At 41.3% G+C, this 22,734-nt stretch overlaps 1 protein-coding gene across 2 annotated transcripts in view; it reads left to right on the top strand.

The window, feature by feature from the left end:
* Window positions 1–22,734, top strand: part of dst (dystonin) — a 102,164-nt gene that overhangs the window by 15,343 nt on the left and 64,087 nt on the right. For both annotated transcript variants that reach the window (XM_022763255.1, XM_022763262.1), the window contains 14 exons: window positions 4,732–4,793; window positions 7,616–7,705; window positions 10,901–10,978; window positions 11,977–12,069; window positions 18,355–18,521; window positions 18,694–18,806; window positions 18,967–19,073; window positions 19,166–19,285; window positions 19,687–19,782; window positions 19,901–20,028; window positions 21,552–21,645; window positions 21,738–21,892; window positions 21,981–22,449; window positions 22,564–22,692. In XM_022763255.1, the coding sequence (XP_022618976.1) occupies window positions 4,732–4,793; window positions 7,616–7,705; window positions 10,901–10,978; window positions 11,977–12,069; window positions 18,355–18,521; window positions 18,694–18,806; window positions 18,967–19,073; window positions 19,166–19,285; window positions 19,687–19,782; window positions 19,901–20,028; window positions 21,552–21,645; window positions 21,738–21,892; window positions 21,981–22,449; window positions 22,564–22,692 (1,901 nt within the window). The remainder of the gene's footprint in view (window positions 1–4,731; window positions 4,794–7,615; window positions 7,706–10,900; window positions 10,979–11,976; window positions 12,070–18,354; window positions 18,522–18,693; window positions 18,807–18,966; window positions 19,074–19,165; window positions 19,286–19,686; window positions 19,783–19,900; window positions 20,029–21,551; window positions 21,646–21,737; window positions 21,893–21,980; window positions 22,450–22,563; window positions 22,693–22,734) is intronic.

Here is a 22,734-nt window from a genome sequence, read left to right as displayed (position 1 = left end):
TTTGAGAATTTTGCTACTCATCAAAGGGAAGCCTGTTCAGTCAAAGGTGTAAGATGTTAACCTCGAGCAGGATAACAGTGACAAAGACCAGTACCTACTTCAAAATCTCTGCCACTGCTACGTAATATATGGCCTTGTACCCAAAACAAAGCAGAGGCACACATGTCTTTGCTCACTGAGCTGGTTATGACACACAAGATGTGAAATGAGAACTGTTGAGCAAGAATGTTTAGCGAGTCCTTGTCATACGCTGGACGGTTGAGGGATTTTCAGTTTACACTTTGTCTGTTTTGATCCCCCTCCCATACGAGGTCAAGAGGATTACACAGGCTGGATTTTGATTGCGAGGACTTTTTGACTTTGCTCTGCTCAGAATCATGTGAGGATATTTTAGGCATCCTGACGCAACGAGATGCCAAAGGATGTCACCAGCCCCCCCTGTGCAGGTCATTCTCTGGAAAACAACAGTTTATCCGTTCTATTGTTCCAAGAATCTTGTAAAAATATTGTAATGAAAAGCCAGTGTGAAGTGCTGTAGACTTTACTGCTGCCGGTTGAATTTCCAACAGTTTGGTTGTGCGTTGTTGGACACAGTTTAGTAACTATCATTCATTCATTCATTCAAAGACAACTCTACTATAAGTTTAACTTTACTACGAACATTAACATCAGTCATCTTTGTTGTACGTAAGGAAATGAAGGACGTCACCTAAGTGCCACAGATTATGTGGCCTGCAGTTTCAATGGCAGCATGGTTTAGAGTTGTGGCTATTTATAGCTGTGCACATGTGCTTTGCTGAGGTCTACAAATAAGTGTCTCAGGAGCTCCATGGCTGTCCATTTGAATGCTGTGGTGGACTCTTGGCTAGTGCTGGGCTTAGTTTTCTAGTCAGGGAACAGACAGGCCACAAACCAGTGTGTATGTATGTACTGTACAGTAAATAATACCTTAATTACTCCCAGGTTAACCTCCTATCATGGTGTAAAATTGCACTTCTGCAGGGAGCCTGTAATGGCAAAAATCTTTTAGATGGCACCCAAACGTCAAGAAGTGCAAATGTAACGTGAGAGACAGGTGGTTAGTCTGGCTTTTTCATGTGATCCTTCAAACATCAACCCATTAAAGTCAAAGGTCACAAGCTGTTGGTTATACTCTAAGCTGTTCCCAGACCTCTGCTGGATGTGATTCATCTAACTACTTGAATGTGTGCGAACGATTAAACGTCAAAAGGAAAATTTGTGTTATTCTTAAATACGTAAAGCAATGTGGTGGATTTGAATAAGTACTGTATTTTCAGTAAAAGTAGGTACTGTATGTAGTTCTAGTTGGCGTCAGTGATCACAATTTGGAGGCTCTTTACACTATAAGAAAGCCTTGTATGAGAAATGCATTGTGTAAGCCATATGAAACAAATCTAAATAATGAGAAAAGCAATAAAGAAATGGAACACATATCTGCACAATAAGCCACAGTATTGTACTTTCGCTAATTAAATCAGATATGGGGTTTAATAGGTAAAAAAGTGTGAAAGTCCAAGTAGCATAATCATGTATTTTATTAGATTTGATAAGTAGGATGAGATTGATTAGGCTGATAAAGTTGTGCAGCGTCAGGAGAATCAGATGATCATATTTGATCTGACATTATGTCATTGTTATTGTTAGAGGGGGAAAGCTGATTTGTTTAATGTCTGATATTTGACCTTTATTTATCTTTAGCACTGTTTTCATTTTATGACCAAATAATCTGAGACTGCTGTTTAAAAGATGGGAGCATTCAGTTTCTGTTGGACTGACAATAAACCAGTTAATCCTTACTTTTTATTCTCATAAGATCCTCAAGAGGGCACTACACTATTAAGCTCACCTTCATGTTTTTTTGGGAAGCACAGGTATAGAAATAACTCATCTTATTGCATATTCAAACCTGCTGCCTACTTCTGTTTCTGTTTATGCTGCTAGTATTAAAGATTTAATAGGGATGGCATAAATAATGAAAAAACGGCTATCTCACCATCTGACATTAGCTGATGTTGATGTGATGTGTTCAGTGTGTCTGTTATCAGTAATCTGTGCAATATGTGAAGCACAGCAGCCTATTGTTGACCACATCTGATAGCACTCTTTTTCAGCCTGTCCTTGATCTGAGCTGGAGAGTTTCCCTGAATACTTGCCCGGCCAATCTATATTAATGAGTTTTTCAGTGGAGGTTTATATATTATGCAGCAGAGAGCTTAGATATGGGCATTACAAACCAAATTGGTATCCTACTGCAGACTGCACTGCTTTATCTCTCTCTGTGATTCAGCTCTACTGTAGAGTCACAGGGACGGACGCATCGGCGATGACACAGCAGCACTGCCGGGTAAAGGCCTCTCACTGCATCACTGTTTCGATGTGGTGACAGACTACTTTCCTTATTTGGTAGGATTCTTTCATTGATCACGTTTAGTGAGTCATCTTAGTCAAACTGCTATGACAGGCCAAAGTGTTCCTTCTTTTATGTGATGTTTCAGCTTCATGCCAGGCCTTCATCTAGACCAACATACAAAATGATAAATTGTCAGATCAACCCACTTTCTAATTCTCAGCAGCTTTTACACATGGACTATTTTTAGATGAACTAAATGTAAAAATCTGCAGAGTACAGTCACAGGACTCTTAAGGTACCCCTGTTGTCCTGGAAATGTGTGTTTCAGGCGTTATGATAAGTCAGCCTGGTCCGTTATATAAGAATAACCACCCACAACAACTGTCAAATGAAAAAGATGCCACCCTGTCAGAGGTAGGCCTGCTTTCGTTTTCTGTGACTGCCTTATGTAACTGCTACACTAATAATCAAAAAACAAATGTAGAATTCCACTAAAAAATCTGATCTGAATAACTTGCGTTGAAAGATCGCTTGGCCTTTTTTTTGGTATTTTTCAGGTTGCATCAGGAAGAGTGTTGATGTTGTTATTTGTCTGGATGTGTTCTCAGTTGTTTCTGCTGATACACAATATAATGACCTGAGAATGTTTTCACCTTTGAACATTAAGGTACATAGTTGCGCATGGTTATATTGCTCAAGATACACAGGATAAGATATTAGCATTAATCAAGTGTACCATACTGCCAGAACAAATCATGGTACATTGCTCTTAAATAACATCTTAAATAAACTGTATCCTGCCGCAGTCATTCCTTAAACATGTCAGCAAGGAACTTTTCTTCTTTTTTTTCCCCCCTTCATTTTCTTTTACAAGAAGCACTGATTTCTTGTGTGGTTTTGAGTGCTGCTGCTAGATAAACACTTAACCGCGTGGAAACTCAAAATAGTGTGTAGCGATGGAAAACCTGACAGAACTCGTTCTGGAAGCTTGATGAGAAAGGGAGTCACGGCTGCCCTAGAGGCTGGCAGGCAGGCAATAAGGCAGTCAGGCAAGAAGACGGCGACTGTAACTCCTTCCTCAGTCGCTTATCCACATGGCATCCGTCTACCTGAACCACGATCCTCTTGACAGCCCTCAGGAGCTGGTGCAGAGAATGAAGTACCTGCTTAAAACTGAGAGGGAGCGTAGGACTCACCTGGTTACTCTCATGTGCTGCATGGGTCAGTATTAATCTTACTGCTTCTTGTCATTTCCTTGAGAGATTATTCATGTCTGTGCTCGCTCATGACTAATAGTAGGTAAGATATCCTTGAGCAAAACTCATTTTGTAATCCGCACTGAGGAAAATTAAAGGGAGGAGGTTATCTGTGTTGTTAGTCCCGTGGTCAAAGTTCAGGAAAATGCTGATTGTCATCCACCTAGTTGTTGTTGTTGTGAACTGAATGCGACCCAGTTGGCAGATGATGTTGTAAATGTGATCGATTGTGCGTGTGTGTTTTTTTGGTGTTCGCTGAGGGATAATTGAGAGGAGTTGTCTCTGTCATACTGGGAGGCGTGGCAGCCGTGACATGAGTCATGGCTGTGGTGGCTGGCATGAATCCTGCTGTGCTCTGACACTGCATAAAGGACAGTCTTAAAGAAAATACGGTGACAAAAAATATGAGTTGCTCATAATACTGACAAGAAAACATATGTGAAGTGTAAGAACTGGTGTTCCTTTTCTTCATTATACTACTACTAGAAAAAAAATGAGTGTGAGCAAAAAAAAAAAAAAAAAAGAAGGATAAAACTTTTTTTCCCTATTTTATTGCATCCATTCGCATCCTGGTCTCACATATGTCACTGGTGGCAGGAAGTGTGGTTGCTATGGTGACGGGAAACAAGAAACATAATGTGGTCAGCAGCATGCAGGAAAGAGTGATGCCATTTCAGTCTCTGGGTAACAACATCCTTCTTTTTCAGCCACAGGGACTTGAGGTCTTCATTAGTTCTTCCTTCGCTTCCATCACTTTCAATGAAACTATAAATAACTGACTGTCTGCAACAGGAAACAGAGGATTTAGCTACTAAAATGAAATGCTTCAAAACCTCGAGGAGCTCACATGCTCACATGTCAAAACAGATCATTACTCTTGTCTCTCTATGTATTTGTGCCCTCTGTATTTATCTCTGACCTCGTATGCCATTAAATGCCATGCAACCTAATAGGCTACATAACCGGCTTACACAGAGGAGAATTAAGCTACTCCAGAAACCTTCACAAAAAGAAATCTGTGCTGCCCATACACCTCTGATGATTGCTTTATAAAGTGAAAAAAAAATCACAAGACGTGTTTTCTGTTCTTGCTCCCTTCCTCAGATGAAAGAGACAGAGTGCAGAAGAAGACGTTTACAAAATGGATAAACCAGCATCTGCTGAAGGTAAGAACAGTTTGTTTGTCCAGTCTATTTCATTAAAATTTCATAATATGGAAGCTGATCTAGAAATCAAACTTATTTGCGCTCTATGTGTTTATATGGAAACTATAGTCACTAATACAGAGATGAAACCTAAATAATAGTTAAAATTCCAACGATCAGCAAAACGTTGTCCTCAAACTTAAACAATCCATTAGAGAGGTGTTGACAGTAATAACAATTACCATGTTAGGTCCCAACATGCTAACATTCCTCCCTCCTTATTAAAGCTTGATAAAAGTCATTTAGTATGACATGTGCTGCTATGTTGCTGCAGCAGCAGGTTGTCTTTTGTTGACTCAGGCATTTGAATCACTTTACTCTGCTGTTTCATCTGTCCGTTGAATTTAATGAAACACATTAGCAGACGGACAAGCATTGGCAAGTCACTGCTAATACGCCTTTCTTAAAAAAAAAATAAATCATTGCTTGGGAATCAAATGTAATATTGTACTTTATAGGGTTCTTGTGTCATTGATGGGTTTGATTTGAGAAATCGAACCCATACACGTATGTAAGGCATAAACATGTATCTGTGATATAACCTCTAAATTAAGGGGACTTTAAAAAAATTTTAGACGTGAAATTGGTTGGTACTAGATGCATTATGTCTTGAAAATTGGACATCTTTCAAGTAGTCGTTTGCTTGCCAGATAAAAGTGGAGAGCAGAAAATGGGGTCAAGCTAACAGAAACATTTCAAGCTAGCCTGGCAGTAACTCTCAAAAATAAAATGGCTAGATGTGGCTTATTGTGTTTGGCAGCTCACTGCTCAGTTATAGAGCCAGTGAGAGCGATGATCAACCATAGAAAATTGGTTGCTTTTGCACAAGCTGTCTCAACGAGATAAGTTTTTTTTTTTTTATTGTCCATCATCCATTCTTTCAAAAGCAGTACCATGTGACAGTAAATTCACTGGAATAAAAAGAGTATTTCAGTACTTGGTATTTTCATACCATATTGAAATGCAAATTATGCAGGAAAGGTAGGAAATCAATCAAAAACTAATGGTATGCTTTGGAAAATGGATGCAGTTTGCAGATGGATTGCCATTAAAACTTTGTACACCTTCAAAGGATGGAGCTCATAATGCTGGCGATTCCCTGACCTCTCCTCTAGTCCCACCAGCAGGGCAAAGATTTCACATGTGAAGTGAAATATCTCAATATAACCTAGATGGATTTGCCCGACATTGTGTAAGATACATTCATTGTTCCCAGATGATGAATCCTGCAGTCTGTGATGATCTCCTGTTGTCTCAATTCAGACATGTCATCCTCTGGACTAACTTTAATTTTGATCATCCTCTTGACTTTTCATCTAGCACTATAATCACATCAAAATTTGAATTTGTTCAATACTTGGGTTTATGACAAAATATCCACAAATATATGCACATCTGTATGTTGTGTTGTTAACATGCTAACAAGATAAACAAACATGGCAAACATTATACATTATACCTGCTAAACCTCAGCATGTTAACATTGTTGTCGTGAGCATGTTAAAGCACTGCTGCGCTGGGGAACAGCCTCACAGAGCTGCTGGTGTAGCTGTGGACTCTTATTCTCTTATTGTTCATTATAAAACAAAACCTCTGGTCCAGCTCTACAGCTGGTTACACTGCAGCTAACCCGTTACCAGTCTTCCTCAGAAATGCAAATCAAGTGCCACAGTGTGAACAGGCTTAAATTATTACATAACAGTGGGCCTCTCTTTTTCCACCTACCATGTTGTATTTACTATTTTGCCCCTGGGGGGGGTCTTTGATAATCATCTTCAAAGCTTGGTGTCCTGAAGGGTAAGTTAGAGGGTCTCTGCCAATTAGACCAGTCTTTACTTGATGAGGGACTGGGCTTCCCATGGATCCGTGCTGATGACTAGTTTTATGAGCACTTGTGTGTGATGTTTTCAAACTGGAATGCATTTATTATTGCCAATACGACAATAATTAGAAGGATGCTTGAGGCCCTAAGGAGCTACTGGTTCCAGCTCTGCCTTCAGGAGGTGCCGGCTGCACCTCAAACTGTTTCACGAAACGTTCTCACAATCTTGGCTTAAGAAAGAAGGAAATTATATTTTATGTCTACAGTTCTGCAATAAAAATATGACACATGCACATGTATATGTATTTCAGGCCTCTTTAGCTTACCGTTAGGCCTTTATCAGCAGGCTACACGTATGGTTCATGAGAAATCAGAGGTGCTGAGTAATAGTTGGGGATTTGTTTGGCTGACCCCATAACATAAGGGTGCAGGTCTATTTTGGCTCCACAGCTGTAGCTGCTATGTGGGATTACAGTGCTGAAAGCCCTGTGTGAAAGCAGGTCAACGGGCAGCAGCGTGATTTCAGACATGCGGTATTTAGGACAGGAAGGAGAGATGGGCCTGCTGGGAGGACTGGACTTGTTAAGTGCCTTGCTCAAGTGCTTAGATAAGGTGTCACAAAGATATGCTGCCCAGGCAATTATTACCTAGTGTTTTACAATATATGCATTTCAGTATAGAGAGAAATGTGAGGGAAAAAAAAACAATCATGTTGTAAAATGTGAACTGAAACTGTTTTTTAACCGGAAACTGAACACCAAGTTGAATGAATGACATAAGTAAGGCAATGCGTGAGGTGTAGTTATGCCAGATGTAAGAATGTCCTCAAAGACGTTGATTATATGTACAGTAGTCGATTAAAGGTATTTGTTATAGTGTGTAACAGTGTGTATTAACAGTTGTAAACAGTAATGATACCTTCAGTTTGCTCACACTTTGCTTTCTTCCTCTTTGTCTGCAGGTACGGAAGCATATAAATGACCTGTACGAAGACTTACGAGATGGACATAACCTGATCTCGCTGCTGGAGGTTTTGTCTGGAGACACATTGGTGAGTTCATGCTTTTCTGTCATATTCGTTTTCATGGTCGGCTTTTCTTAAAGGGATAAGAGCTCAAAACAAACCTATTGAAATTTCAGTCAGAAAAATTTCCATTGAGATCAGTGTCATGAAAACACAAAACATTCAGATTGTCACTAGACACCATGAAGGACAGTGAGAGAACCTCTTCATATAGACCCCCCCCCCCCCCCTTTCTGACTTATGTAACTGATGGTAGGAGGGAAGAGGGAATCCTGGGATTTGATGGTCTGTAAGCAGATCTGGTGTGATTTAGCATTCACTGAAACCTACTCAAAATTCTGTGCAGGTTTTTTCGTTAGTTCATTTCTTCGTCCTTGTCCATTCTGGGATATCTATGAAACTAACTGATGTGCAAATCACTGTGATTAGTTTTGGTGCAAATAGGTGCAAGTAGGTGTAAGTAATATGAAACAAGGTGATATAGTATGCCCTGCTTTAAACCTCCTGCGCGTACAGTCAGAATACAGGCAGAGATGGGGAACTTTGAGCCACAGTTGTAGCAGTGATGCTCAAGTGAGATATAAACTACGGTACCCACAACAAGTTGTTATACACACATCAGGGGAAATCTAACAAGTGGGAAAAGTTCTCTGGTTGCCCACTGGAGTTTCCAGCAAATTCTTGGCAGCCAGTAATTGGTCATTAACAAAGTTTAACTCGCTAACTAGCTTTTTTTTTAACTCACTAACTGCCAAAAGTTAACTTGCTAGCATGAATACAGTACCCTACATGGATACACTATATATGTAGAAACAGCACCAATGTAACAGTTTGTACGAGATAAATAACAATACAGTGAATAACTTGCTATGGACTTTACCATGCTTGTTTGTTGTACATTGCTGCAGTTCTGTGCACACAAAGTCACTCAAAGGACAAACATTACTGCACTGGACACACAGCCAGCTTGAATATGCAATCATGAGCAGTGTTTGTGAGCGCAGGAAGCTGCTGTGTTACGGTGATTAAAGCACAGCTGGAGTGATCACGGTAACAGCTGTGTAATCAATTTCCAGTCAATCAAGACTTGGAATGAGCAGGAAATTATAAGAAACAAAAATCTTTCACAGATATCAGTCGAATTTGTTTGTAGTTAGGTTCATCATCTGATAAAGTGTTAATCCAGGGCCCCTAGAGGCACGTTTTCCATTTGTTATTCAGCCGAAAATATCACAATATTTCCTAACAAATAGGGATGGTGGAAGTAAACAGCGGCCTTTTTAACTTCGTTAATAAGGAAATCATATGGGTTCAAATTCATGCACAGTTCAGTATGTGTATGTGTCTAATCGCTCACATATAGAGCACGTAGCTGCACAGTGTATGTAGCTGTAGTGCTTTGGCCTAAGACACATGGTACTGATGTGCTGCATGTTATTCAGCAGGTTATTTACAGTAGTATTTCATCTCTCTGTTAACATGCCATTCTTTCCTCTTATATTGAAGTATGCTGATACAGTCTTTGTGAAGTTACACAATGTTATCATGCTGTGATGTCCCTTACTATATAGATAAACTGCATGTATTCCTGTAGGAGGAACCCCAGCAGTTACCCCCTCTCCACTGTGACTAACTTTCATCCTCTAAACAGCTATCTATTTTCTGTTTACATCCTACTTTCCCCATCTTCTGTTCTCCACTCTTTGATCGTTTTCTGTCCATTGTCTAACTTCCTTTGGTTTGGCCGTTGTGTGTGTGCGTGTGTGTCTGTGTGTGTGTGTGTGTGCGTGTGTGTGTGTGTGTGTGTGTGTGTGTATGTGTGTATGGTCCATGTCCTCCTTTCTTCCCCATGTGTTGCCTTTTCGGTGATAAGCCAAGGGAGCGTGATTTTCTGAAGACATTGCGGTTGGTGAGTGGGACAGAAGCATGTGCAGTTGAGCAGCATGGAGACACGGTGGATGATGATAAGGGGGTACGTGTGGCTCACCCCCTCCACCCCCTTGTAACAAACTAATTCAGAGCGTGCTGTGGCCAGTTAACAGAGGTGTAGAAACAATCCCACAATCCCACTGTATGATTTGTCTCTGTGTATAGTCTCACTTAATTGCTTTAGCAGATATTGTAGTTCCTCTATACACTTATGGAGTATTTTCCCCTTTTTCCAATTTGCTAAATTTGTGATTTCTATGGAACATTATGTTTCATAATGCCACTTCTTTTGATCAGGAAACAATGTCAGAATCTTTGTTTCACATACCAGATGATAGTGATGATACAGAGAAATGTGGACATGATCCAGAGACCCAGGCAGCTTCCTGCTCAAATCTTCTTTTTAACGTACAGTATATGTGAGATAAAAAAAAAAGAGGAAACAATAAGAAGTCTGGCATCCTGGCCTAGCAAAAAAAAGATGTAATAAATTTCAAAGAAAAAAAAAAAGAAAAAAAAAAACTCTGCACATTATTGAACCATACAGTCAAAGTGCTCCGAACCTGCGTGAGCATCAGGACACTTCTCATCCGCTGCTTTGGAGTATTTTTGCAGAAGGCTTCATAAGTGAATGACACTCACTGAATGAAAGACATGGGTTTTTATGAAGTGTTGTTGCTTTGCTACTGAGATGAGCGGGATTCGTCATCCTCTTCCTACCATCAGCGTAGATATATGGCTGAATGCGGCACAAGTCTTTTGCCGTTGCTGCTGCACCCCGGCTTGAGTGCATTTTCCATTTCATTACCTCACGCTGTGGCCCCTGACCGTCCACGTGCATTTTGCCACACAAGATCACACGATACGATATTTTATTTATCCTTAACACCACCGAGAACTGAGCGTAAATATATTTCAATTGCACCTTTGGCTGTCAGAGCGGATTATCGAGCAGGTTATGTTACTTAATCTGTTATAACAAGTTCAGAGCAAATTTGTGGAGGTGGAAATGGTGGAAAATGTTCTAGGATGGTAGATTATATGTACAGTATGCACAGATTTTGAGTGGACTTGCAGGAATGGATGCTCCTGTTGTTGGTAGAGTTTTTTTTTTTGTGTGTGTGTGTGTTCTTTTAAGTCTTTACCTCTCCAGATCAGCGGGTAAGAACCTAGAAGCATGTCCTGATGTCCTGCGTCTTCTATGCCACTAATCATTTTTGTAATTTTGTTCTGTGATATTGAGAAGAACCTGATTACCATGCATGGCTCCTCTTCCCCTCTTTATGTCCATAGCCTCGGGAGAGAGGGAGGATGCGCTTCCACAGACTCCAGAATGTACAAATAGCACTGGATTATTTGAAGAGGCGGCAGGTAAGAATCAGTCAAAGTGTCCTCTCAAACTCTTGTGCGGTCACATTTTTGACTCAGGACTGAAATAAATTTCAGCCAAAATTTTGTCATAAACCTTTCAAAGCATTAAACTACTGGAAATCAGCCTGCTCTCATTGATTTGATTCAGTGATGTAATAGCAAAAACATGTTTTTCTGCCTTTCCTATGCTGCCATGGATTCATATCCAGCTCAATATTGTGACAGATTCTTTTCAGTTCATTTGCCACTAGTGGTAAATAGCAGCATTTAAGGAGCTAGTAGCAGCGTTTAAGGAGCGCTGACTACAAATCCCATCAGTGGGGTTTAAAAAAGCCTTGATTGCCCTCCCCTCCCCCACCTCAGTCAGGACGTGATGAAGAACACAGCCTGGCTGAGCCACAGCCAGATGTGACGTAAGGCTCGAGACAAAGGATTCATAGATGGTCACAAATGAGTTGTTCTATTGTTTTGGCTACAGTTCACACCAGACACATCCACGCATCCTCCGAAGAAAGATGTTGGAAGTCACAGTTATTAAAGATGATCAGGCTGGCACAGGAGGAAGAAATTCATTATCTCTATATTAAACCAACACTATGATCAGACTCTGCTTTCCGTTTCTGTTTTAAGTGAAGGACGTCATTAAATACGCATCATTTCTCACTTTGATAAAGCAGCAGATAAAGCAGTCCTGGCAGCTTTATAGCATTTAATCAGTAGCAAACATGCTCTCTCAATCACCTCAGCCTCACACTGTGCGGACCATAACACTGTTCTTCCACAACGATATAATGACTATTGTGCCACCTTGTGGTGCATTTTAAACAATAGGCCTATGAGGCAACATGGGCACAGTACAGTGAACGTTCACCTTTATTATGTTGAATACACAACACAAATATAATGGTTAATACCATCATTTAGAGACTCAAGAGCAGGTCATTTACACTTTGAGTTATTGTAAACGTGTGTGTATTAATCGTGTTTCTTGTCATCAGGTCAAACTTGTAAATATCAGGAATGACGACATCACAGACGGTAACCCAAAACTGACCCTGGGACTGATCTGGACCATAATTCTGCACTTTCAGGTCAGTGTTGTCGTTTTATGGTCGGGAAATTCTTATGCTTTTAACAGCCATGGAATTAAGATGATCTATTACCCAGATAATGGATTATCAATTACTTTTATTTTTTTGTATTACGTGTAACTGATGAGCTCACACTGATAACGGCTGTTAATTTGTGTAAACCTCTACGTCTGACTTACCTGTTACATATCTTTTTAAAGCAGAGGATTGTGGGAGTTCAAATGTATTTGAAGGCAACAGAAAAAACATCCATGTTGCCGGTTATTGACTTACATAATAGTGTGTTAAATGGCCTTCAGTGAGTCCACACCCATGAAGTGGATGTTTCTACTTTTGACCACAAGGTGTCAAAGCTGTGCAGCTTACATCATGCAGAACATTGTTATTGTAATCTTATTCCTTGGAGACTGCTGTGAAATATATGATGTTAGCGTTGCTTACTGTCTTTAGATCATGTTTGATTCAAGTTGTAACTTGGCAAGTTCACATCAGGTACCTCTTAGTAGCTGAAATATCTTGGTATTCACAAAAGAAAAGTATTGTACCCTATGTAATTCATTATTTCCCAAAACCTACTTTAGTCTAAATTTGTTTTACAGGACAAAATGCTCTGCGGATTCTTGTGTACTCTGTGCTACGTTCATGTTTCCCCCTGAATGTTCTCTCTGAGGCAAATCATGTCAAGTGGGTTGGTCTGTGTTTGCATGCCAGGATCCAGGTGTCCACTGCAGTTCAATATCATGCAGACATTTCATTCTTTAAACTACTTCTCATTTACTCTCCTTCTCTCTGTCTTAGTCTTGACTGTCTTGCATTGGATTATTAATATCCCTCTTGCACATGGCGTTGACTCAGTTGTTGGTCACTAACAGGAATATTACAGTAGACTTTCATCTCTGATTGAGATCGCAGTGATTTCAGAACAAGCATGCATCTGTCTGACTAATGCACTCTGTGAAATAATGATGGGGGAAAAAAAAAAAAAAAAAAGTTAATATAATTTTGCATGCACTTGAACATGCTGACAGGTAGCGTCTCTGATAATGCCAACACCTGCTGCTGTCAGTCTCACGCAAGCCCTTGAGCAGTCGCTCCAGCAGCGATTGGGCCTGTTTCCTCTTGATTTTGGAAGGGTAGCAGGGCACGTCAGGAGAAAGTATTGAGCCTTAGTCACAGCGTACTGCTTTGTCTAATTTTTATATGCTGCCAGCAGATTGACATGTAAAGACTGAACACTGTTTTTATATCATATTCTTTTATACGCCTGGTTTTGCCTAAATTATCCCGAATCGGTTTCCGTCTAGACGACAGGGGTTGTTTTGGGGACATACTGTACGTGCTTTTCTTATATCAGCGGGCTAATATTTTAATATGAACTCATACAAAATGAGAGTATTTACAGTGTGTGTGTGTGCGTGTGTGTGTGCGTGCGTGTGTGCGCTGTTCCCCTATGGCTGGGTTACTGTTTCACTGTTAAAGTCTTGAATTACAGACACCGGCCATTGTTCGATCATGCCTGTACAGATAAGAAGTTGATTTCATTACTGTTGTAGTCTTCACAAATGGGCTCACGCTGTATTTTCAACGGGGGCAGTGTAGTGTTTACGTTAGCATAGCCGGTGACATAGCACTGCTGTCAGGCGTGTCTGTGCCTATTTTGTTTGTTTTGCCCTGATTCACCATCACTGTCTCTGTGTGCCACGTCTCTTGTTCTGTCACTCACTCAACACATGATTCACTCATGTCAGTCAGTCTCTGTTGTTATAACATTGTCATTGCAAAAATAAACTGTAACACCTAAGGCTATAAATCATATGATCCTTTTCCTGAAATATAACATGCGCAGACATCATTTAATACTGCAGTAATACCGCTCAATATTTTGACCATAAGCTGGCCATAAATAGAAGCAGGAGTTTGAACTGTGTTTGCTGTCAGGTGACTTTGACCCTCAGGGAAACTTCATTTCAGATATTGTGAGCTCACGGTGACACAGTTATATTTAGCTGTGTGGTGGCATTATATTCACTCTTTCGCATGCTACTTATTTCAAAAGTATCGATACACGCACCTCTGCAGTTGGGCTTGTGCCACACTTTGTCGGGCAATGTTATTGTCTAATTGTTGTGATGGTTTTACACGGTGAATCACTTCCTAGTCAGAGCATTTGCCCCCTTGTGAACTGCGGCGGTGGTGATCTGCTCAGATAATAGTGTTTGTTCAAACCATTGTCCTTACGCCCCACCTCTGGCTTTGCCATTGTACGTGGCTTGATTAATAGACAAAGTGAAAGCACTTTGTTGTCCAGCTCGGATTTGCCTCTGCTTCTGCCGCTCTCGTTGACCCACGCTGTTCTGTTTTTCAAAGCCCCTCTGACCGGCTGGGACTCTGTCTGGTTCGTGCAGCCAAACTTGCTGAGCCAAAATTTCTCACAGCATAATAGGTGGCCATCAGCTGGCATCCTCTAGCACTTTAAACCTTGTCCTCCCTTCACCCCTCGTCACAGACACAAATATTAGGAAACCCAAGTAGCGGCTGTGACATGCACATGTTTACTGTAGATGAAGCAGACCAGCCGGCCCCAAAAACAGGTCTGTCCACAAGTCTTTTTTCATTCTTGCTCAGCTGAGGGCTGCGGACACGTGGGGCACGTCTGTATGTGCATTTATGGTGTTTGTGCTGGATTAGCAAAGCCAGAGAAATGTTTCAAAGGTCAGAAAGGATTCCAGTGTCAGAGGAGAGACCCAAGAGAGAGCGAGCGAGCCAGAGAGAAATACAGTGAGAGAGAGAGGGAGAGAGAGAGAGAGAGAGAGAGGCTGACCAGTTCTCAGCTGGGAGTCTCTGAGAGTCAACGAAAGGGAAAAGCCAACTCTGCTCTGGGTGAAGCCGAGGTTTATGTCTGGCTGCCAGGCTGTTTGTCACCGCGCATTGTGCGCTCGTTGCGCAGCGTGAACATGGCTTTCTGTCAGCGGGATACTGGCTCTTCGGATCAGTTGGACCTCACCCGATACTCTGCCTGAAAGCAGCTCTGACACGGTCGATGGGGAAGAGACTATTTGACTGTCAGCCATGGGAAACATCTGTGGCTGTGTTCGAGGCCCTAAAGAGGAATGTTATGTTGACCCCAAGAAAGCCCCTCTGAACCCTGAGTCTAAAGAGCACAAAGGTCGACGCTATTTTCAACGGAAGAAGAGGAAATCTGGGGAATTTCAGCCTGCTGGATCTCTCAGGAGTCGTGGAAGTGAAGCCATTGCAAGTGGGGACATCTGTGACAGTGCCGAGCTTCAGGATGGCCCGGATGGGAGCACAGGGGGGAACCAAGAATTGCTGGATAAACCATCAGAGGTGGAGAATCCTCTACTCAGGCAGGACAGCATCAGCAAAGGCGTCTATGTCGGAGAGGTACCAGTTTTAATCCTCAGAGATCGTAATAATCAGCCTCTCGGCAAGAGGTTAGCGTGCAGGCTGGGAAGGTTTTCCACAGAGCAGACAGACGGTGACAGAAGCAGGTCCTCTGTAGAAGAAAAGCTTCGTTGTATTAACACAACGTCCAGAGGTGTCTCAGCCAAGGATGGCCTGCTTGTGAAGAAGCTGCTACAGCGCCAGTTGAGGAGGGCTGTGAGCTTCGGAGCAGTGGAGCACATGCTACGGACTCTGAGGGGTAATGACAGACCTGGGAGTGAGGAAAGGTTTGCCAAGATTATATGGGACTCTCAAGCACACAGGAGGAGGAGACGGAGGGCCTACACCTGCTCTGGTTACGTAGAACATCCTCCAGCTCCTGCCAAATGTATTTCCACGCAACTCGAGGTAAACCAAGAACATGTTATTTATAGCATTTACGTGTGTGATTCATGATGGATTAATAAGGGGTTTGACTGGGGTATAATGTAATTTGAACATTGCAAGTGCGGTGTGTAAATAATGGTATTTAAGTACTACAGTGAAAACATATGCTAGAATAAAGAAGTTGTTCATTTTGTTAAACTACTTCACCCATTACCTAATTATCAATAATAATTATATCTCAATAATATATTTACACCACAGGCATCACCTGTAGCATTGTAAATGGCTGCATTATCAGATTTGAAATATTTACTTTGCTCAGGGACAGTGTGTTGACATTTTTTTTTATAACCCAGTAAATCATACTTATATTCATATGTATAATGGAAAAGTGACTCTTTTGGTGAAAAATATGCAATTTTTGTTTTTCTTAAGTTAAATAATTGAGTGAGGTGTGTTTAGGAGTGATGAGTCAGTTTTATTCAGAACACAAAAGGCTTGTTTTAATTGTCCTAATTAGTGATCTCTCTAGAATAGTTATGTTTGTTATGTAGTTACAGTATGTTTGATATTATAGTGGATATATTCTTTATATTTTCTACATTAATGGCTGCCAGACCTTGTATGTAAATCGGCACAACATGCTGATGATGTCTGGTTGATAATTACAAATATCTCAGGGCGGTTATTGGTTATCTGCGTTTTGAATCTAATGTGTCAATTTTGTTTGTAAAAAAAAAAAAAAAAAAAAAAAAAAAGCACCTTTATTATCTTAGAAACATGTTTATGTTTCCATGATGGCTTTATTTTATCCCAGTCTGATTGGATCTGTTTTATTTTTATTTTTTTATTGTGGTGTGATATGGAAACCTCATCCTGTCCAGCAGAAGTCAGGTTCAGCTCTTCAACTTATTTACTCAGCATGGTCGCAGGATGGTTGAGCCTGTGCTGTCTTGATCTGTTCATCATCCCTTGTTCAACATGTCTCAGTTACTGCCAGAGTTGTCATTTTAGGATCCCTGCTGAATGGACTAAAGGACCAAATCAACCTTGTGTCTGTGGCTGTAGGCCTGTTGTGTAGAAATGCTTCAGGTTTTCTACAGGATGGTGATATTTTTTTGTGTGTGTGTGTTAACTTTGTCCAAGCTTTTTGTTGTAGAGCTGCGAAGATTAGGCGATTAATTGATTAGTTGATTGGAAGAAAATGAATTGGCAATTCATTTGACAATTGATTGTGTGATGATTTGATGTGTGATAGTAAAAAAATTATCATTGGGTTTTGAAATGCCAGTTGAATAAAACAAACCCGGGTCAGGAAGATTCTGATGGACGTGTTTCACTTTTTGATTCATTGAGAAAAAGAAGTGGCAGATTAATCTTGTGTGTTGTATGCGTGACTGTTACTGCTTTTCCGCTTTCCATTGTTGTTTTCACGATTGATGGTGATATTTTCTGTGATATGGGAAACAGGAACAAACTCTTCAAGATGTATTGCATGGCAAACAGAATTATTTCCTGCCGCTTGACATGCGTATTACCGGAAGATAAAGTACAAAGGCCTGAGGCTTGTTAAGATGTCTTAAATTGTAGTATAGTGTTCTGTCACAGGATGACCCTCCCTTCCACAATAGCTTCATAAAGAGCAGCAGGAGCAACTTGCTCCACTGAAAGGTCCAGGGACGTCTTTTGTTCCTGTGGCCGACGTTGACGCGGTTACCTTTTCATTCATAGTGCGCTGCAGTTACCTATGCTTGCTGTATGCTTGTCTGCATACAGTTTACTTTGGCACATTTGCACTCTTGGTATTTACGAGCTTGCGTTTCATCCTGTTATCAGCTACATACTTGGTTTTTCACTGACTCTTACTGTTGTTGCATTGATTCTGTGTATATGTCTCTGTCTATGGTGGCAAACCAGTTTCCCTGCTGGGGATTAATAAAGATCATCCTATCCTCTCCTACCTTACGTGGCGCTGTTTCTTTTACGTCATCGTGCTCTTCATCCGTTTCGTATGCTGTAAAGCTGTTGGGTGATTTATTACACGGCTCTATCTTTTAACTTGCCCGCTGAAATTTTCCGTGTTTAAAGTACGGACAGAGCTTTTCATGTGTTGGATGAAGAACCTCTGATTCTTGTCAGATGTGAAATAAAATACATCTATATTTTATTATTTACAGGAATATTTCTCTGTATAATAAACCCTGACTTTAGGTCTAACATGTTGCTCCTTTGCTGAGTCATAGAGGTGTTGATCCTTTGCTGAGTCATAGAGGTGTTGAGTCAACGCATTAGTTTTTTTTATTACAGCTGTAATTTGTGGTGCTGTCACATTTTCTGATATTGTTACCACTCCTGCATAGCTTGCTTTTTATATTATGAAATAGACAAATCGGTGAATGGTAAGGTCTTTTCTGTGTCTCTCGACCAAGCGGCTTACCTGCACATTTTCACGTCAGCACATTTTGAAACACTTTTTTCTTTTTCTCTTGGCGACAGATCTCGGAGATCCATGTGACAGGGGAGTCCGAGGACATGACAGCCAAGGAGAGGCTGCTGCTCTGGTCCAAGCAGATAACAGATGGCTATGTAGGCGTCCGATGTGAAAACTTCACAACCTCCTGGAGGGATGGGAGGCTATTCAACGCCATCATTCATAAATACAGGTACACACACACAAAAAAAAAAAAAATGTTGGCGTTATTAGCCTCATTCCCTGATTTTACTTTTATTCCTTCAGCTCTAATGTCTTGTTTTCCCAGTGTTACCTTGTCAGTATTGTCTCGTCATACTTGGCTTACAAGTCTCTTTTTCTCTCTCCGTCTCTTTCTGTTGTAGGCCAGACCTTGTTGACATGAGCCGCGTGTCCACACAGACCAACAGATCAAATTTAGAGCACGCGTTTGGTGTAGCCGAGCAGCTGGGGGTGGCCAGGCTGCTGGACCCTGAGGGTGAGACCCATATATACAGTTGTGTTTGATTTGGCTCCAAAAAAACACACACACACCTTAAATCATGTTGGAGTGAAGCTCGGATTTTGGCTTGAGGAGTAATTCCACTGAGTACAGCTCATAGGTGACCCTTTTTTGTTTTTTTCACCTCATTCATCAGACGTAGATGTTCAGTCACCGGATGAAAAATCAGTCATCACATACGTCTCAACGCTGTACGACGCCTTCCCCAAAGTACCTGACGGTGTTGAGGGAATCAATCCTAATGTAAGTCGATGGCGTCTGTCCCTCAGCAACTCCACCCAGAGTGAAAGTGCTGAGAAGTGTTTTGTTGCTGATGATCCTTTTGCTCTGAACAGGATGTGGATATCAAATGGGTGGAGTACCAGAACATGATCAAATACCTCAGCCAGTGGATCAAACACAATGTGGCCATAATGTCAGATAGATCATTCCCCAACAGCCCTGTGGAACTCAAGGTATCGTACCGCAACAAATAAACCCCATTTTGTAGATTTTAGTCATTATTATTAACTTTTAATTTACCTTGAACTTCAGCTGTCTCATTTTACAGAGCGCTTAGAATCCGCATGTAATGCCTCAAAGGAGAAGGATAATTGCCGGCTTCAAAAGTTTATCTGCTGTAACTGAGACTTAAAGTGATATTGATGGATGTGAGAGAGCAGCAGCATCCGTTTGCTGCAGGAGATCGATAGCCTCTAACAACGACGGCACTTTAACGCAGTTGATTTCAAGACAAGTAGAGAGTGTGGACTAATATTGACAGATCTTCCTCCTAGTTAATATCTATTCTGATGCTTTGTGGTACAAAAATAAAAAAAAACTACATTTTCAGCGTAACCTCTGCTTTGTTTTACAGGCACTTTATACACAGTATCTGCAGTTTAAAGAACACGAAATCCCACTGAAAGAGAACGAAAAGACAAAAATCAAAAATCTCTACAAAATGCTCGAGGTATGTAAACGCAGCACACAGCAGAGCACGCCGCTTATATTTCCCATCGCGGCGTTGATAGTCTTAAACGATGTTATAATAACAAAATCTTATGTTTGCGGTGTCGATGATCTTTCAGATGTGGATCGAGTTTGGACGTATTCAGTTGCCCCCGGGTCATCACCCCAACGATGTGGAGAAGGAATGGGGAAAATTAATTGTTGCCATGCTGGAAAGAGAGAAGAGCCTGAGGCCCGAGGTGGAGAGGTATGCAGAGGCACTGAGCATATTAACACTTTTTCTGTCCTGGCCTATCATAATGTGATTGAGAGAGTAATGTTTATTGTTTTTTTTTTTTGTTTTTTTTACCTAATATTATGGGTTATTTATCTACCAAAGATCACTATTTCACTAACGCTATTTTTATTACATAACTGGTGCTTAATATGACGACATGTGTGTTTGAGGCCACACACTGGGATCTAAGCCGTGAAACATTTGGATAATGTGCTGTTTATCTCAGTGAAATGTACGGTATATAGATAAAGGAGCAAAGATGCTACATGAGTCAGCATAACATTTTGTGAGGCTGGAGTGCTCCAGTGTCGTATTGCAAGCTCACTAATGTCTCTACTGAAAGCAGACACAGACGGACGGTGTCTCATGTTAGTGTTTTTATGAGTGTGATAGAAATCCCCTCACTGAGCTGTTGCCCTCTATGATAAGGTTTCTATCAACATATCTATGTTGTGCACAGTATTGCCGGGTTAGATTTACTGCAGCCAAAGTGCGCAGTTTGTATATGATACGGTGGAATTTTGTTCCACTGTAACAGATGATTTGCAAAAATCATCAGGAAGCAAATGAATCTTCATTCATGAACTGCAGAACGTTAAAGCAGTTGCTCCGTGATGGATCTGGTGTCTAGTTACTTTGAAAAGGCAGAAACTTGCAAATGTTACCAACATAAATAGGTGGATTTAAGGTCACAGCCTGCTTGAATCAAAGATGTTTTCTGATATAATACAGGGTGACAACTTTCTAATGGCAAGCTTGGTCAAGTTTTTGAACTCTATTTGGTGTTCTCTTTCCATCAGCGTTTGTTTGCAGAGGCGATCTTATTTCTATGGAAACGCTCTGTTAACAATAGTTTACACAAGTTTACATCTCCGTTCCTGCTTTTGTGGTTTATAAACACATCATATTTACAGCATTAATGCTGGGTGTGGTGAAAAAACTGGCAGTAAGTGCAGTTTGGCAGTTCTTTTATACAGTCTCAGCTCTTATAAAGGAGTACTGTCTCAACCTGTTATTTAATTTTTATCCCCTCAGGGCAGCATATTATGTCAGGGTGGGATTCATTTTACACGCTCCTTACCTGGCTGCGACACTATAAATATGAGGAGGTTGAAAGTCGTTCCATCAGTTCAGACTGCGAACGCTTTGCAGTCGAACTGTAAAGGTGAGCTCGAGGCTGGGTTTTCTTCCAGAGGGATGTTTAGGATGAGAGACGGCGATCGTTTCAGTGGCTGGGAGTGGCAATAGCTGTTTAGAAGTAAGATGGCCTATTTTAGCGGGATCTCGTCTGTTAGCAACAGCAGCTTCACCAGCTGTGGCTCCAATGACAGCGTCCTCACTGAGCCTTTACGAATTAACAGCTCAGTCTTTCTCAATAACAGCATTGCCTATGGATCCAGGTGAGGTTACAGTGTGCGTGCGTGGCTTTTGTGAAACTCTTTAGTTCTTATTGAAAGCGATAACATTTCCGTCATTTTTTTTTTTTTTTGCAGACTTGAGATGTTACAGCAGATTGCCAACAGGGTCCAGCGGGACTGTGTTAACGGGGAGGATAAGCTGGCGTTGGCGCGGACAGCCCTGCAGTCTGTAAGTTTTCTCAGAGGTTATAACAAAATATTACTGAGTGTACGTTGTTTGTCTTGAGTTTTTAAGTCTGTTTTTTTTCCCCCTCTGCTCAGGATGCAAAACGTCTTGAGTCAGGAATTCAGTTCCTACATGAAGCTGAGATTGCTGGCTACTTGTTGGAGTGCGAGAATATCCTCAGACAACAAGTGGTGGACATCCAAATTCTCCTGGATGGGAAATTCCCCTTTGCGGATCAACTAGTCCAGAGGTACAAAATAGATCCCCTTGCAAAAATAACCCGCAGAATATTCTCATACGTTACGATGACTCATATTGTTGTTCCTTTTTCAACACAGGGTATCTAAACTCCGGGATGACCTTCTAACCCTGAGAGCTGAGTGTTCTTCTGTGTACAGCAAAGGCCGAACCCTGACAACAGAACAAACCAAAATGATGATCTCAGGCATCACACAGAGCCTGAACTCTGGCTTCTCCCAGAACATCAGCACAAACCTGACACCAGCCCTCACTCCTGCACTCACCCCAGGGGGGTTAGGTACCCCTGGGTCCACATTCACCTCTAGCCTTACACCGTGCCTGACCCCGTCCTTGACCCCCGCCTTGACCCCCGGCTTGCAGCCTGCTTCAGTCCAGAGCTACATGGGGAGCGGTGGCGGCATGGACCCAGGCAGCCTCAGGCATTTGAAACACATGCAGATCCGCAAGCCCTTACAGAAATCCTCACTGGCAGACCCCAACATGACCGAGGAGGAGGTCAACATGAAATATGTTCAGGACCTGCTGAACTGGGTGGAAGAGATGCAGGTGAGCTGCCAACACCAGTTTATTTATAATGTACTGTAGCTATGATTGTAAAATAAGATACTAAATATTTTGAATTTGTTTTTGTTTTTTTTTCTTTTCCTTTCCGTCTTAAAGGTGCAGCTGGACCGTTCAGAGTGGGGATCTGATTTGCCAAGTGTGGAGCTGCATTTAGAGAACCACAAAAGTGTACATAGAGCCATTGAAGAATTTCAAATGAGTCTTAAAGATGCCAAACTGAGTGAAGTAAGGATTTTTTAGTTTCTTTCTGTTTTATAATCTAAACTA

Source organism: Seriola dumerili, unplaced genomic scaffold (genome assembly GCF_002260705.1).
Source record: "Seriola dumerili isolate Sdu_G_001 unplaced genomic scaffold, Sdu_1.0 BDQW01000024.1, whole genome shotgun sequence".
Taxonomy (NCBI): domain Eukaryota; kingdom Metazoa; phylum Chordata; class Actinopteri; order Carangiformes; family Carangidae; genus Seriola; species Seriola dumerili.
The sequence above is the reverse complement of the archived record's forward strand: the minus strand, read 5'-3'. Positions and strand labels throughout refer to the sequence as shown.